The sequence below is a fragment of the Mytilus edulis genome, chromosome 10 (assembly GCF_963676685.1).
Source record: "Mytilus edulis chromosome 10, xbMytEdul2.2, whole genome shotgun sequence".
NCBI lineage: Eukaryota > Metazoa > Mollusca > Bivalvia > Mytilida > Mytilidae > Mytilus > Mytilus edulis.
Window position 1 is genome coordinate 39,056,653 of NC_092353.1, and position 13,578 is coordinate 39,070,230.

The window sequence follows — 13,578 nt, forward strand, 5'->3', positions numbered from 1 at the left end:
TATATTATTGCATAATCTTTTAGTCTCTATTAAGTAGGGAGAAAAATTGTGAGGGAAATGTGTGTTTGACTGTTTGGTTAACTCACGCTGAATGTGAAGAGTGAGTGTGCAGCATTTTACATGAACACCTTTCAGAATCAACACCCTTAAAAGGTTAATGATATTTACAAATTTCTGTAAAACAAACAACCTGCCATTTACAATGTGGTTATTTTACGTAACACAATAACGTAATAGAGTGATTAATACCTAGTTTAAGTTGTTTACTCTAAGGATAGGTGAAAGTGATAAAAAAGCAAAAAAAGTGTTTGTCTCAAATAAAGATACAGTTATTTAACTTTTACGTAAATTAACCGCAAATGTTTGTGGTACAATTTAACCAAATAATGTGCAATTGTTACACTTCAAAGTAAAATACTGATGTCAAAAGGTGCAGTTACAATCGTATGCATGTATGTTCATCCTTGGTTATCCTGTTACGGACGTCAACACATGAGAATATACAAGATTCACCATGATAATTGTCAACGTTTTTATGTCAACTAATCAATTTTTGTTTTGGATATTGGATGTTTACCCTTGCCTTTTACTTGTTTTAAAGGTCATCATATAAGGATGCACTGTAAAAAAACACAGATATTTCTTAATTCTATTTTTATTTTGAATAAAAGTAAAAAGAAACGGAAATCAATAAACATAAATTAAACTTATCATTATGTAATCTGCACAATTGTAAGTTGTCAATATCAAAGAAATAAATTCCTGAAGCGAAAAAATATTTTTTAAATTTCCCTATATGGCCGATTGTTTATTACTATTAATCGGTGAAGTTATTGATCAGTAGTTATGATTAACCAATGGATTCATTATGAAATTATAATATTAATTACCGTATCCAGGTGTACATCTATAAATATCAACAAACACATGATCATCAATGTTTGTAAATATTGATCTATTTGTGTTTTGAAAAGGCCGTCTTGCTTTAACATTTACTCATACTTTTTCATTGTTAATAATTGATTCATACAAGATTTTGAAATCTTCTGAAGTCATACATAGGAAGGTCGATGGGCAAAAATTAACGCCCTGATTTGTCATCATTAGATAAAACCAATAACACGATTTTTTAAAAGATTCAAAGTTTTCAGTGCTTTCTTTTAACCTTAACTTCTTGTATGAGTATTAAAGACAAAATCCTCTTGGTTTTCATGTGACCATAAATGAATAAAGTGGTAAGACAGCCAACAAACATAATTCATCTCCAGTTTCTCAGCTAAGAGGGAACAGAAAGCACTTCTATGGTCACTATAAAACAAATTGGTACTGCAGTCCATAAAAGTAGGAAAACCAAAATAGTGAGCTTGCCTAAAGCTCATAAATTTGAAGAAATCCATATTTTGTTTAAGAAATATTCATTATCAAAACCACAAATATTAGTGGACCATGTTGACTTGAAAGTCATAATTTCATTTTCTTATTACATTAACATGTAATCATCCTGATATACATGCAACATTTGCCACTGGACATGAAACACAAATTTATCAGTTTAAAATTCATGAGAACCAAAATGACATTGGTCATTTATCAATAAAGCATAATGGACAACTTGCTGACCATAACATTATGTTTTAATACATAAGGTGTTGGGGACAATGATGGAGTATTTATTTCCTTGTTATTATTGTCTGTTTAATATTCACATTTATTACTGTCGTCTGCCCGTCAAGTCTGTAATCTCATTACACTAATGTCTTCTTCTGTCTGTCAGCTCATTGCTACGGTTGTTTTAGCTTACATGAAAAGAAGAAAAAATTGTCTTTTTTTCAAAACTGCACTTAGGGCAAAATGTTAGGTAAAAATGTTGGTGATGTTTAAGACAACTTTCAAATTGCAGCTTTTAAATATTTGTATACTGTTCAGCTTACCTTTATATCATATTGGTTGATAGTAGAATATTGAAATTTCTTTCTCTTTTTTCTCGCTTCAAATTCTTATAGAGTCCCTGAGATGGTCATACGTTTTTGTTGGGGTTCATATTGATCAATCTTTAGGTTAACATTGTAATGTTTTGTAGACTGTTGTTTGTCTTTTGGACATCTTAACTTTCTGTTTTGATTTTGTCAATCTCTCTTTGACTTTGAATTAATTATTTTACTTTTATTGGTTTCATATTGTACAACTTTGGATAATGCCAAATGGACTGACCAAATTAATTGTTTGGAAACAGAATTTTCCAAATCCTTGAAACAGGATAAAAAAAGCTAACTTTATTTTGTTGAAGAAATGTAAGCAATAATCATTTCCTTAAATATCTGACCTAGTTTTTGTGGGTTAGATATATAAGGATATCATTCTTGTGGTTTGGTTAAAACTGGTTTGTCTGTTATTCTTTGAGATTTGATATGCTTGTGAGTCAATATTTAAAAATGAAGTGGGTTTTAAACCAAATGTGCTATTTTAAGGGATTTATAAATACTTTTAAGTCTTTCTCACCAATTTCTAAAAATTAGTGTTCTGTTTATTGACATTGTTCATTTTCACTTTGAGAGATAATTTTTTGAGACTACACTGAATTCCCTTAGCATTGGGTTTATTAGTACAATAAAGTATTTAGTAATAAATAAATGTGAGGTTATACATGTAACATATTTACACGTATAGAGATAATGAGACCATACACATAAACCATGTAAACTATTAACTGGTGTATTATATATCCAGCTCAAACAGGTTCTAGGGTCTATCTTACAGTGAGATGTTTTTGATTTTGGTCTGATTTTTAGGCCTCAACTTTTTCTTTAAGACAATGATCAACAATAAAAGTGATGTTCCTTGCTTTGGGTTTTGGTCATGTGCAAGCAACAATTTTGTGAATTGGTACCCACATATTTCCTGTTGTGCCCCATATGTTTTTCAAATTAAACATTTGTAAGCAAATACATGGAATTAATTTATAAGTGTTATTGAGTAAATTAAAATTTGGGGGACATTTAACCACATGATATGCTTGTTTTGTTGTGTCTTGGTAAAAGATGATAGAAAATGATTTGAAACAACAGGTAATACAGATTTGACAAAAAGCACTTTTAAAAGGAAATATTTAATTTAATTTAACAAAGAGAAAATTCAAAGTATACTATTCAACCATTTACGTCATTTGTCTAATTTAATCGTCCATTTTGCATATCATATGATTAGATTAGAATAGTCGAAGTCCATGTCAAGAGTTATGGTGATTAGATATTATTTCCCTTCATCTCTGTAGCTTCTGATCTTTGCAGAGTTAACCAATTGAATCATTGACGACTATCTGTGCCTTTTGTCTTTTGGGATATTAAAACATATTTTGGAAGTTTATATTTCTAAAAAATGGAAAAAATTCCGTTGATTTGTGGATAAAATGATAATTTAGATCAAAATGAGATTATGTATGACCTCGCTAAGAGAAAGTAGAAGTTCGTAAAATGGTTTCTTTGACATAAAGAGGAAGTACAAAAAAGGAAATGTTTAGAAAAAAATTACTTAAAAAAAGTGCAACATTGCGGTTGGTGACGGTAAGACCTGTCAGGACAACATCTCTGTCAAAGTAAGTCATTGGAAAACAAGGTCAAATGTTCTTTTAATGTGACAGTATGGTTCACTTGCAGTACTGTAATTATCAAATTATATCAGAAAAACTTTTAAACCATCACTTCCTTATTGTTACATTAAACCTCCATTTTCTACTACCGTAAAACAGTAGCAATTTTTGACATGTCATTAAGAAAATATACATTCTGTATGTATGGGAGTTAGATAAAAGTTGACAAAGGGCTCTTCAAAAGCTCATAAAAGTCTCTTTTAGTTCTATGGCTGTTCTATGGCTGTTGTGTTATTGATTCCCTTAAATTATAAGCCATTACATAAGCATTTATAATCTATTTTAAGTAACATTGTAATTGGTTATCTAGTTGGAATTGCTTGAAAAATATCTTAGTTTGTGTTGACTTAGAGTGGCAGAGTGGGAAAGTCTTTATATCCTCGTTCTTTCACTGTCTCTGGTGAATATTTGTCTCAAATGTATTCTCATACCACTTCTCTTACTTTTATGCTTAGAGTTTGCAGTTCATTCTAATGCTGTTGCATGATCTTAAGTGACTAGATATGTGGTACACATTCACAATTTAAGGGAATGTAAGGTGTTTTCAGTTCCAAAGAGTAGTAAAAATTACTTAAGACATGAGTAGAAAACATAAAATGTTCAGAAAACTTGTATATCTGCCTTATCAGAGAACTATAGGAGTAGCATATTAACAGAAAATTCCTAGTGGAACCACAATTGATATCAAATCATGCCATGTATAAATATAGGTCAACTATGGGAGTTAAGTCAGAAAGTCATTGAAGAAACCAAAACAAACAAAATGTCCATTTACCTGGTGCCTATTTATTGGAAATTTTCAAATAACATTTTATTAATATTCCAAGGGTGCTATTCTTAAGCTTTTGTGGTTGTGTTTTACAATGTTCTTTTTAATTGAAAGATATTTTTGCGTAAATGTGAATGAGACAACATAAAAAAAGACATGTAGTGGGTTCAACATAGGATTCTCAGTGATTAAAATGTGTTTATAACATGTTTGTCCTTGTAAGAGTAAGCCAAATAGGATTGAATTCAGTACAGACTACCAAGAATAACTTACTGGGTGAACTAGAAAATATCAAGAATTAGAAACAAAAAGCATGAGGTTTTTGACTTATGAAAATACCATGTGATGAATTCCAGACGTTTTGGTCTTATTAAAGGGAGCATACTTATTACCATATCTTTTTATATTATGTATTAATGATTTATTGACAAAGTTTAATGTAAATGATGAAAACATGAAATGTACTAATGATTTGAAATTGATCTTTTGCAGTGATTATGCACCTAGAACTGTAGTATTACAAAGAGGACCAGAGGGCTATGGCTTTATTCTCAGAGGAGCTAAATGTAAGTACTGGCAAGCTGAGGGTTTGTCTTGCATCTTGTGAGTTCTAGCTCTTTAATTTGCCAAAATGAACATTACATGTGTATGGAGGAATGAGAGAAAGAAGAGGCATCTTGAAAACCAAATATTTTATTTAAACTTGAATGGCACATGTTACCATATGCTTGAAACAAGAAAACCAAATGTCAAATGAAGAAACATGTTGCACAGAATAAATATCTCAGCCATCATGAATTATCAAGCCATGTTTTACAATTCACAATTCTGTGAAATCTTTTTTGCATTAAACTATTGCCTGTGAATATACAAGATAATAAAAATGGCATCATAATAAATTAAATAAAACACACTTTAATAATAAACATGTACACAAATAAAACAATGTAATGAATAGTAAGATAAATTAGACATATGGTAATTAGTGAGATCATCTTTACAGTCCATGAAAAATTATATCCTGTCTGAAAAGGATGTCTTAAAATGTCAGGCGTTGCCAACTTATATAGTTTAGACCTCTTATATTTCGTATTAGAATGCATAAAATTTAACTTATTATCTTTGTTTCGTAATCTAAGTATCTAAAACCCCAAAGCATGCACATGGTACATGTTTTGTTGTAATTGAGATAGGTTATTTACACTAAAGGACAATAATTGATGATAGTGACACTATTCATGACTGAAATGTTTAAAGTCAGTGCAAAATCATCAGTTCAAATTCAACATGTTGATATGAATTGTGATAAAGTATATTTATAACAGTTCACATCTATGTAAACTGAAGTTCATTGCTTTAAAGTTTTTCGTTGCAGAACTTTTGGAGCCATTTCAATTAAATACTAATTTTATACAATTTATTATGTAAATGAGAAAGCAAGATATTAATACATATTGACATTTTATATGCAAAAATGTAGTTAAGGTATTTTATACTTTTTCTGACTGATCAGTTTATTTTTTTATATAACCATCTCATGGTTCACAAATGATCATCTCTACCTGGTCAAAGTTCATATTGTCTAATTTCCTTGCAGTTCTCTAGATTTTTCTATCACGAAGGCACACTAAGAGGATATAGGAAAGGATTATTTTCATGCAAAATGTTTTCCAGTGTTGTTTTAAATGGGTTTTCTTGTGATTTGTCATTTTACACAGAGTTTCTAAAAAAAACCAACAACATTAGAACTGCTAAATTCAAGGTTAAAAATGATCACGAAAACACTTTTCTTTTCATTTTCTTGCATGCACATACTTACCCTCTCTAGAAAGCCTCTTAAACAAGTAAACATGACTGATGAGGAGACATAAAAAGAGCACAAACTTTTGTTGGCAATTTATCTGAAAAATAGGTCAAAAGTAGCCTACTCATGGTCTAAGAATTTGTGTAAGAAACAGATTGCACCTCTGCATCTTTTGTTATATGACTTACGTCCATCTTACGCTGTTAAAATTTTCAATTTTTAAAGCAGTCTGGATTTAAGAAATGTTGTGTCACACAAAATGCTGTAAGGAATTTAAATTTTTTCGTGTCAATTTTCTGTTTCTATGATTAAGTTCATAAAATGTTAATAAACAAAATTAGGATAAAAATTCCAGAATTCATGAATGAACGTTAAATACCATGCTTCACACAATGATAGTATTATATTAGCCTAGTTTACACCAAAAATAAAGCTTTTATATTTTTAAACGGTTTTGGTTTTATTGACATTTTGTCAGCACACTCTGTGTTTAATTCATTACCTTTACCCTAAATAATGATATACCCTACCACGTTCTTTCAACTTCATAATAACACACGTAGTGCAAAAAAGAAATATTTGATTATAGAAAAACACCTGCATATAGAAATAAAAATTATATTCAATTTATAATGTGACTGTTGATCTTTTTAATTTTCTAAGTCACTAAGTGCTTATAAGTCAAATACTATAATCTGGATTCTGAAAATAGTTGATACGCAATCTTGCGAATAGACAACCATCCATTTTGTAACATCCCTCCATCTGATAGCTTGGATTTAAACTTTCTAAGTCACTGAGTGCTTATAAGTCAAATAATACATTCTAGATTCTGAAAATAGTTGATACGCAATCTTGCGAATAGACAATCATCCATTTTGTAACGTCCCTCCATCTGATAGCTTGGATTCAAAATTATTATATATGACATTGATACTGATCTGTACAATTTGATAACATTTGAGGACCTAACACCAAAATCATAAGAAATATAATCAACCCTTGTTCATTTTACGCAATGCATTGGAGATACCCGATCTTGTTCACTTTGTTTTGGACAGATTTTATTGCCCTGTTTACTTTACAATCTTTGTTCGGGTGGAATTTTAAGCCTCTTTCGCTAAAACTTTGCACCCTTGCCAATAAAAATAAAAATTTATTTACTTAATGTGAGTCTTGTCAAGTGAGAAATGGGATTTGTTAGAATAAATCTGGTACATGATCTGTACAATGTGTTATCAAATTGTCTATGTATTTGCATTGTAAAGAAAAAGTCTTGTTGATATACACTAAACACCCAACACTAAGAACTCCAGTAACATGATATCAAATACCTCGCTAAATTGCATTGTAATGTATGAATTACATTGGTACATGGCTATTTACTTTATATTAAAAGTTTCAAAAACGTTGGTTATCATGAAGTCCTGCAATTTAATCCTATAATGAAGAGTACTCCAAGGCTGTCAGATTGGGGTGTTTGTCTAATCAAAGAAGTATTATTTTGTCTATGTTACTTCCATGGTCTAATTATGTATGTTCTATATTGCCTCGAGGTTAAACAGAGGTCGATTAAGAAAATAGTTATGTGGTGAATATTTAAATCATGTAGTAAAAGATTTTGTAATCTCTTTTTAAATGTTGTTTCAATTGACTTTACGAAGTGATAAGTGTGGATTTAAAGGTGTGATTGAAATGTGATATGCAGCCTTTACCTTGGATAAATGATTGACCAAATTCAACTTCTTCTTTTTTTTTCAGTTAAATTTTCTGAAATTAAATGCTAAATCTGTCCTGCTTCTTCGCTAGTTACAATTTCTAAAATTTAATGCTAATTCTGTCCAGATTTCATGCTAGTTACATTTTCTTAAATTTAATGCTTGAATCTGTCAAGCTTCTTTGCAAGTAACATTTTCTAACATTAAATGCTAAAGTCCAGATTCTATGTGTAAAAGCTTAATGTATGAATCTGACGAAAATCTGAAATGCTGACATAAGAGTAAAGTTTTGCTACTACAAAACAAATAACATTGATCTTTCATAAACAGTTTGGCAAAAAAGAGTATTTAATGAATGAATTTGTGCTTAAATATTTGTAGGTTAAAAACAAAGTATATGTAATTTGTTTTTGATTTCGTCTCCAAACCTAATCACATAGACATCTGCGTTAAAAAGTTTTTTTTCTGCAAATTTGTTAGTGAAAACATCTTGATTTCGTAGTTAAAAGATCATTGTGAATTTAAACCCTAAATAAACAATACACTTAAGAAGAAAAAAATAGATTTTGATCTTTTTCAAGTCTTCACATAATGGGAAAGTAATTTCATGACCAGAATTCCTGTGATCAAATGGGGTGTAAAATTTCTTTTAGATGATAAAAAAAAATCACTTGACCTCATTATTTTGAGTGTTTTATAATGTGTCAGGACAGCTGTGTTCATTTTTTTAAATGAAAAATTCATGATTTTAAACTTAAGCAAAAATATCATGTCCTTTTGATGTAATTGTATGTGGAAAAACACACTTCAAAAATTTTGAGGGATTAAAAACGCACGAAATGTTTGATTGTTGCTTTATTGTTAAGCAAACTTAGGTTCTTAAGATGGGGTTTTCAGTGAGGTACTTGTTACGTACATATTTGGTCATTGAACTGGCTATTTGTTCAGGAATCCAGATATATAAAATTTAAACTTATTCAATGGGTTGATATCCTCCGTTGAAGACTTAGTTTATTGTTATAGGTACAATGTATAAACATAAAAGAGAAAAAGAATAAGTTATTGGTCTTTGGTTTATTGTGTATTCAAGGTTTATGTGGCTGCTAAACTTTATTTTCATTGTTCATATGGGTTATTCATGACTAAAGGCCGAAGAGATGTTTTCTCAATAATGGCCTTTAAAGCCTTTTGTTGCAAGTTTAAAGCCATATATAAATTTTTTATTAATTTCCACAAAGATTATCACTTAAATAAAGGAGATGAAGAGTAAACATAATTGAAAAAGCAAATATACAACAAAGGCTCACAAAAAAATAATGCTTTTCCATTTGGATTTTATTTTTCTGGTATGTTCTTTTATGTACCTTTTGTAGTCCACTGATCAAAGTTTAAAAAGGGGTGGGTGCAGATCCCAAAAAAAACAAATTTAACCAGCAAGATATTGACGCACTTGTCCCAATTCTGAGCATTTTGTTCATGGCAGATTTTTTATAGTGTCTGATTAAGGAGTAGGTCCGGTAAGGACTCATTTTGGCCTCAAATTTCAGTTTCATCTGACGAAAGATTTTGACCACTTTTTAAACACTTAAGTGTCTATTTCACTTGATTCAATTAGTTTATGTGAAAGATTTTAACTGATTAAGTCATTAAAAACGATCCGATTGAAGCTCAAACATGAAAAATCTCTCAAATATGCCAAAAAACGTCACTTTTCAGATTGTTTTTGTCAAAAATGAAAGTGGTCGCATCCGTGTTCATCCACAACCTTTATATATGTTATGTATTATCATAAAATACAACTTATATTGCAATATTAAGGATGAACACGAATGCGGCCACTTTCGTTTTACACGGAAACCGTCTAAAATTTAACTAAAATGATAGAATTTTGAAGATTTCAGTAATTTAGCACGACTTAATGGTGCTACAACCCGATATATGTGCATTGTATTGTCAAAAACAGCCCATATTTATGTAGCAGAAGCATTCAACTGTCCAATAAATAACTAAAAGTTTACATTTTAACAATTTTGTAAAACTGTTATATTTTCGGACCTACTCCTTTATTCACATCTTTTTAGTCTTTAAGGACACTATATAGCTTTCTCAGTTAGAGCCTTGGCTCCATGTTGAGGGCCATAATTTGACCTACTATGGTTTACTTTTACAATTTGTGACCTGGATAGAGAGTTATCATTGGCAATCATACCACATCTTCTTTTATCTATTTAATAAATTGTGTTTGTTGCTATCTCAGAAACATCTTTCCCACTCTCTTTTTATTCATCTCTGTTCTGTAGATTTCAATCCACATATTTTTTTAAGAATTTTTATGCGAACGATATAATTGTTAAGTTTGACAGCAACTTTTCCATATTATTTTTTATTATCATTTTTTTTCGTAGGCTTTCTGTAATCTGTTTTTTCTCAGTTTTTAGTATTTTATAACAAGTGCTCTAATAAGGGACTAAAGTACTTATTTTTGTTTGTCAGGACAATTACTTATCATCATTGTTTTATACAGCCAAGGCAATAAATTACAATTTAACTACCTTCTTTAAAATATTTAGGTTAGAATAGAACACACCTTGTTTATTTTACCACTTTATACATATAAACCTAATGGCTGTTTGTTTAAAATGTGTCCAGTCATTACTATTGTCCAGACCAAGTGGGAGTCTGAGGGGTAATCCGAGACAGTATTTGAAAGGGTCATAAGACACTTGGTTAACCTAGTTACACCTGTCTCTCATCTACAAAGTGTTTAGATATAGGAAGATGTGGTATGAGTGCCAATAAGACATCTCTCCATCCATGTAACAATTTATAAAAGTAAACCATTAAAGGTCAAAGCATAAAATCTATTCAATATATGTGTCTAACATCTACACTAATAGTTAAGTATTTAAAATGGTCCATTCACATGTAGAAGTTACTTCAGTGTCGAATGATTTAGAGAATTTGAAACTCATTGCCATTTATCTTGTGCTTTTAGTGGATGGGTCATTTAATTTGTCGATAAAACATTCATTGAAAATTGTTCCGTAGAGGGTTTAGTGGATACAGTAAATTCGACCCCCATCTTAAAAAAATTGAAGATCCCTGTTACTCTAAATTCATGACCATCATCCTTTCTGTCCAAGAAACTTCAAGGGAAAATTCTTGACATGATAACTCACAAAGTACCAATCACACTGTCCATATATCAATTAATTCATAATTTCATTCACACACATTGTGGTATGATTTGATTGTTGAATTGAAAATTTTATTGGCTATAAATCATCAAGAGTGACCTGTGCATTTTTGTCAAACCTTTGAACTTTGACACTTTCTCCCATTTTAAAGTGTAGTATATTATCAATCAAGTAGACAGAAATGTTCATGTTGTGACCCCTCTGAGTTGACCTTCACTTGTAACCAACAAATTAACAGTATTTTATTTAAGGAACACAAAAATACAACTGTCAATAGGCTGATTGATGACCTTCACCCTTTTTGGGGATTTGATCATACTCGTATTATAGATCTTTTAGTGACATGACCTGACTGAGCTAAATTTGTCATCAATAAGATGTTTCATTCCCCTTTTTTTTACATGGCATCATATTACACAACATGTACTCGCATGGATGACAGTGATAGAAATGTCATTGAAATTTATGTATATACTTAGCATAATTGTTTGAACTCTATCAGTTTAAAAAATGATCTTTATTCATACTACATGTATGAATATTTTGCTTTCAAATTCCTTATATGATATGTATATAAAAAAAATAACAAAGCTCCATTATGGGCATTCTAATCTGATATATAAGGCCTATACAGGATTCTTAAAACATGTATTTTCAAGGTTACAGATTTTGACACATTGGTTGAAATTGCAAATTTTTTATAAATTCACAATTTACTCGTTTGTTCCATATAAATATTTCATACCTGCATTCTGAGACTACTATTTTACATCAGCAATGATCTGAAGATCAGTCTCCTGTTTGGACCCTTATATCTTAATTACCTTTTAACACATCAAGTTGATTTGTGAAATATAATGTTATCACAAATGTTGTATTATAAGTAAACTTTTCATTTGTAAATCAGAATTCCTATTTCGCCTTTCTTTGACCCTCTGAAATTGATATTCATTCATCTTAACTGTCAAAGAAATGAAATATGTCTTAAACTTTTAAATATATTTTTTAAAGAATATTTAATAGTGTTTGATGCTTAAAATAAGTCTTTTGACTCTTTCTTTTCAAATGAAATGTAGAATCGGATTAAAAAGGTTTTATTTAATCGTTTTTGACTGAATTGAACATATTTTTCTTTGAATTGGACAAACAGCGTAAAGGGTGGACAGTGTTTTGTCTTCTATGAATTTTAATCTTTCTTTATATTTTTAATTTTAAATCTTCGAATGATGTGAACACTTGCATAATGTTGACTTGTACAAACTGGACTATAATGAAATATAATAAACTAAAAACAACATGTTATAACAATTTGTTTAAGGATTTTTTTAATCTAGTGCAGAATGTTGAAAAAACTGACATGAACATGTTTTAACAGTTTTGTTTTAATAATCTTAAAGTTTTAACAACTTGGTATAGTTGAAAAAAACATTTGAGATTATGTTTCTGTAGTAAAAGACTGTGAATTGGACTTGCAAGATTGAAATTAGTGTATTTTTTTACGGATTACAAGTACATGAAAAATCAATTAAACTTAACAATTTCATATTCAACAAATATATATTTCAACTTATAAACAGATGTAAGAACATCTGAAGCAATGTAAAATCTATAACACAGCAGATTCTTCGAGACGACTTTCAATCAACAAATGGCGGGAAACAGATGTCACAAGCTATAGATCTAAATTTGTAGTTCATTGGATAAAAAGCATCGATTTGTGGCTATTTTATATAGATGTGACTTCATTTTTATGTACTTGCTTTACAAAATTTGTAAAAACAAAATGGGAAATGTCATAAAATCAGGAAGGATTATTAAGCATAAAAATCGTTATGATACCAGAAAAGGTAATTAGGTTTTATAACACTAATTGCAAGAGTTTTCAGAAGTTCTTATAACATTTTTTTATCTAAGTAAAAAGCCTTAATTTTGTAGATAATGCTTTTTGAATAGGAAATAAGAATTTTCAGGAAAAAAGTAGATCATTTGATCACAGGAATATCTTGAAGACACTGCTAATGTTTGATTGGTTGGGGATAGTAAAATTACACTGTTAGTCTGCACACCAATTACAACACAACTTGAAATTTACTAAAGATCTTCCTTAGATATTTTGAGAGAATCAGTTATGGTCATTGGACCATATTATTTGAGAAAGTGCAAAGAACATTATCCAGATTGCATCATCATAACATTTTGTGATGAATTATTGAAAACTTCAGCTGAGAGTATGAAAATAAAATATTTTTAAATGAATATTGATTTAAAGTCTAAATATTTTCTTTTTCAGCACAAAGTACAAGAAATGGAGAGCTTGATTTCCATCCTACACCAGAGTTCCCTGCCTTACAATATTTGGACAGTGTGGACCCAAGCAGCCGAGCAGACAGAGCAGGTTTAAAACCTGGTGATTTTATATTAGAGGTAATACATTAAACAGAATG

At 30.0% G+C, this 13,578-nt stretch overlaps 1 protein-coding gene across 19 annotated transcripts in view; it reads left to right on the plus strand.

The window, feature by feature from the left end:
- LOC139491122 (SH3 and multiple ankyrin repeat domains protein 2-like) overlaps nucleotides 1–13,578 on the plus strand; it is a 93,889-nt gene that overhangs the window by 69,492 nt on the left and 10,819 nt on the right. For all 19 annotated transcript variants that reach the window (XM_071278497.1, XM_071278506.1, XM_071278502.1 and 16 more), the window contains 2 exons: nucleotides 4,908–4,981; nucleotides 13,425–13,558. In XM_071278497.1, the coding sequence (XP_071134598.1) occupies nucleotides 4,908–4,981; nucleotides 13,425–13,558 (208 nt within the window). The remainder of the gene's footprint in view (nucleotides 1–4,907; nucleotides 4,982–13,424; nucleotides 13,559–13,578) is intronic.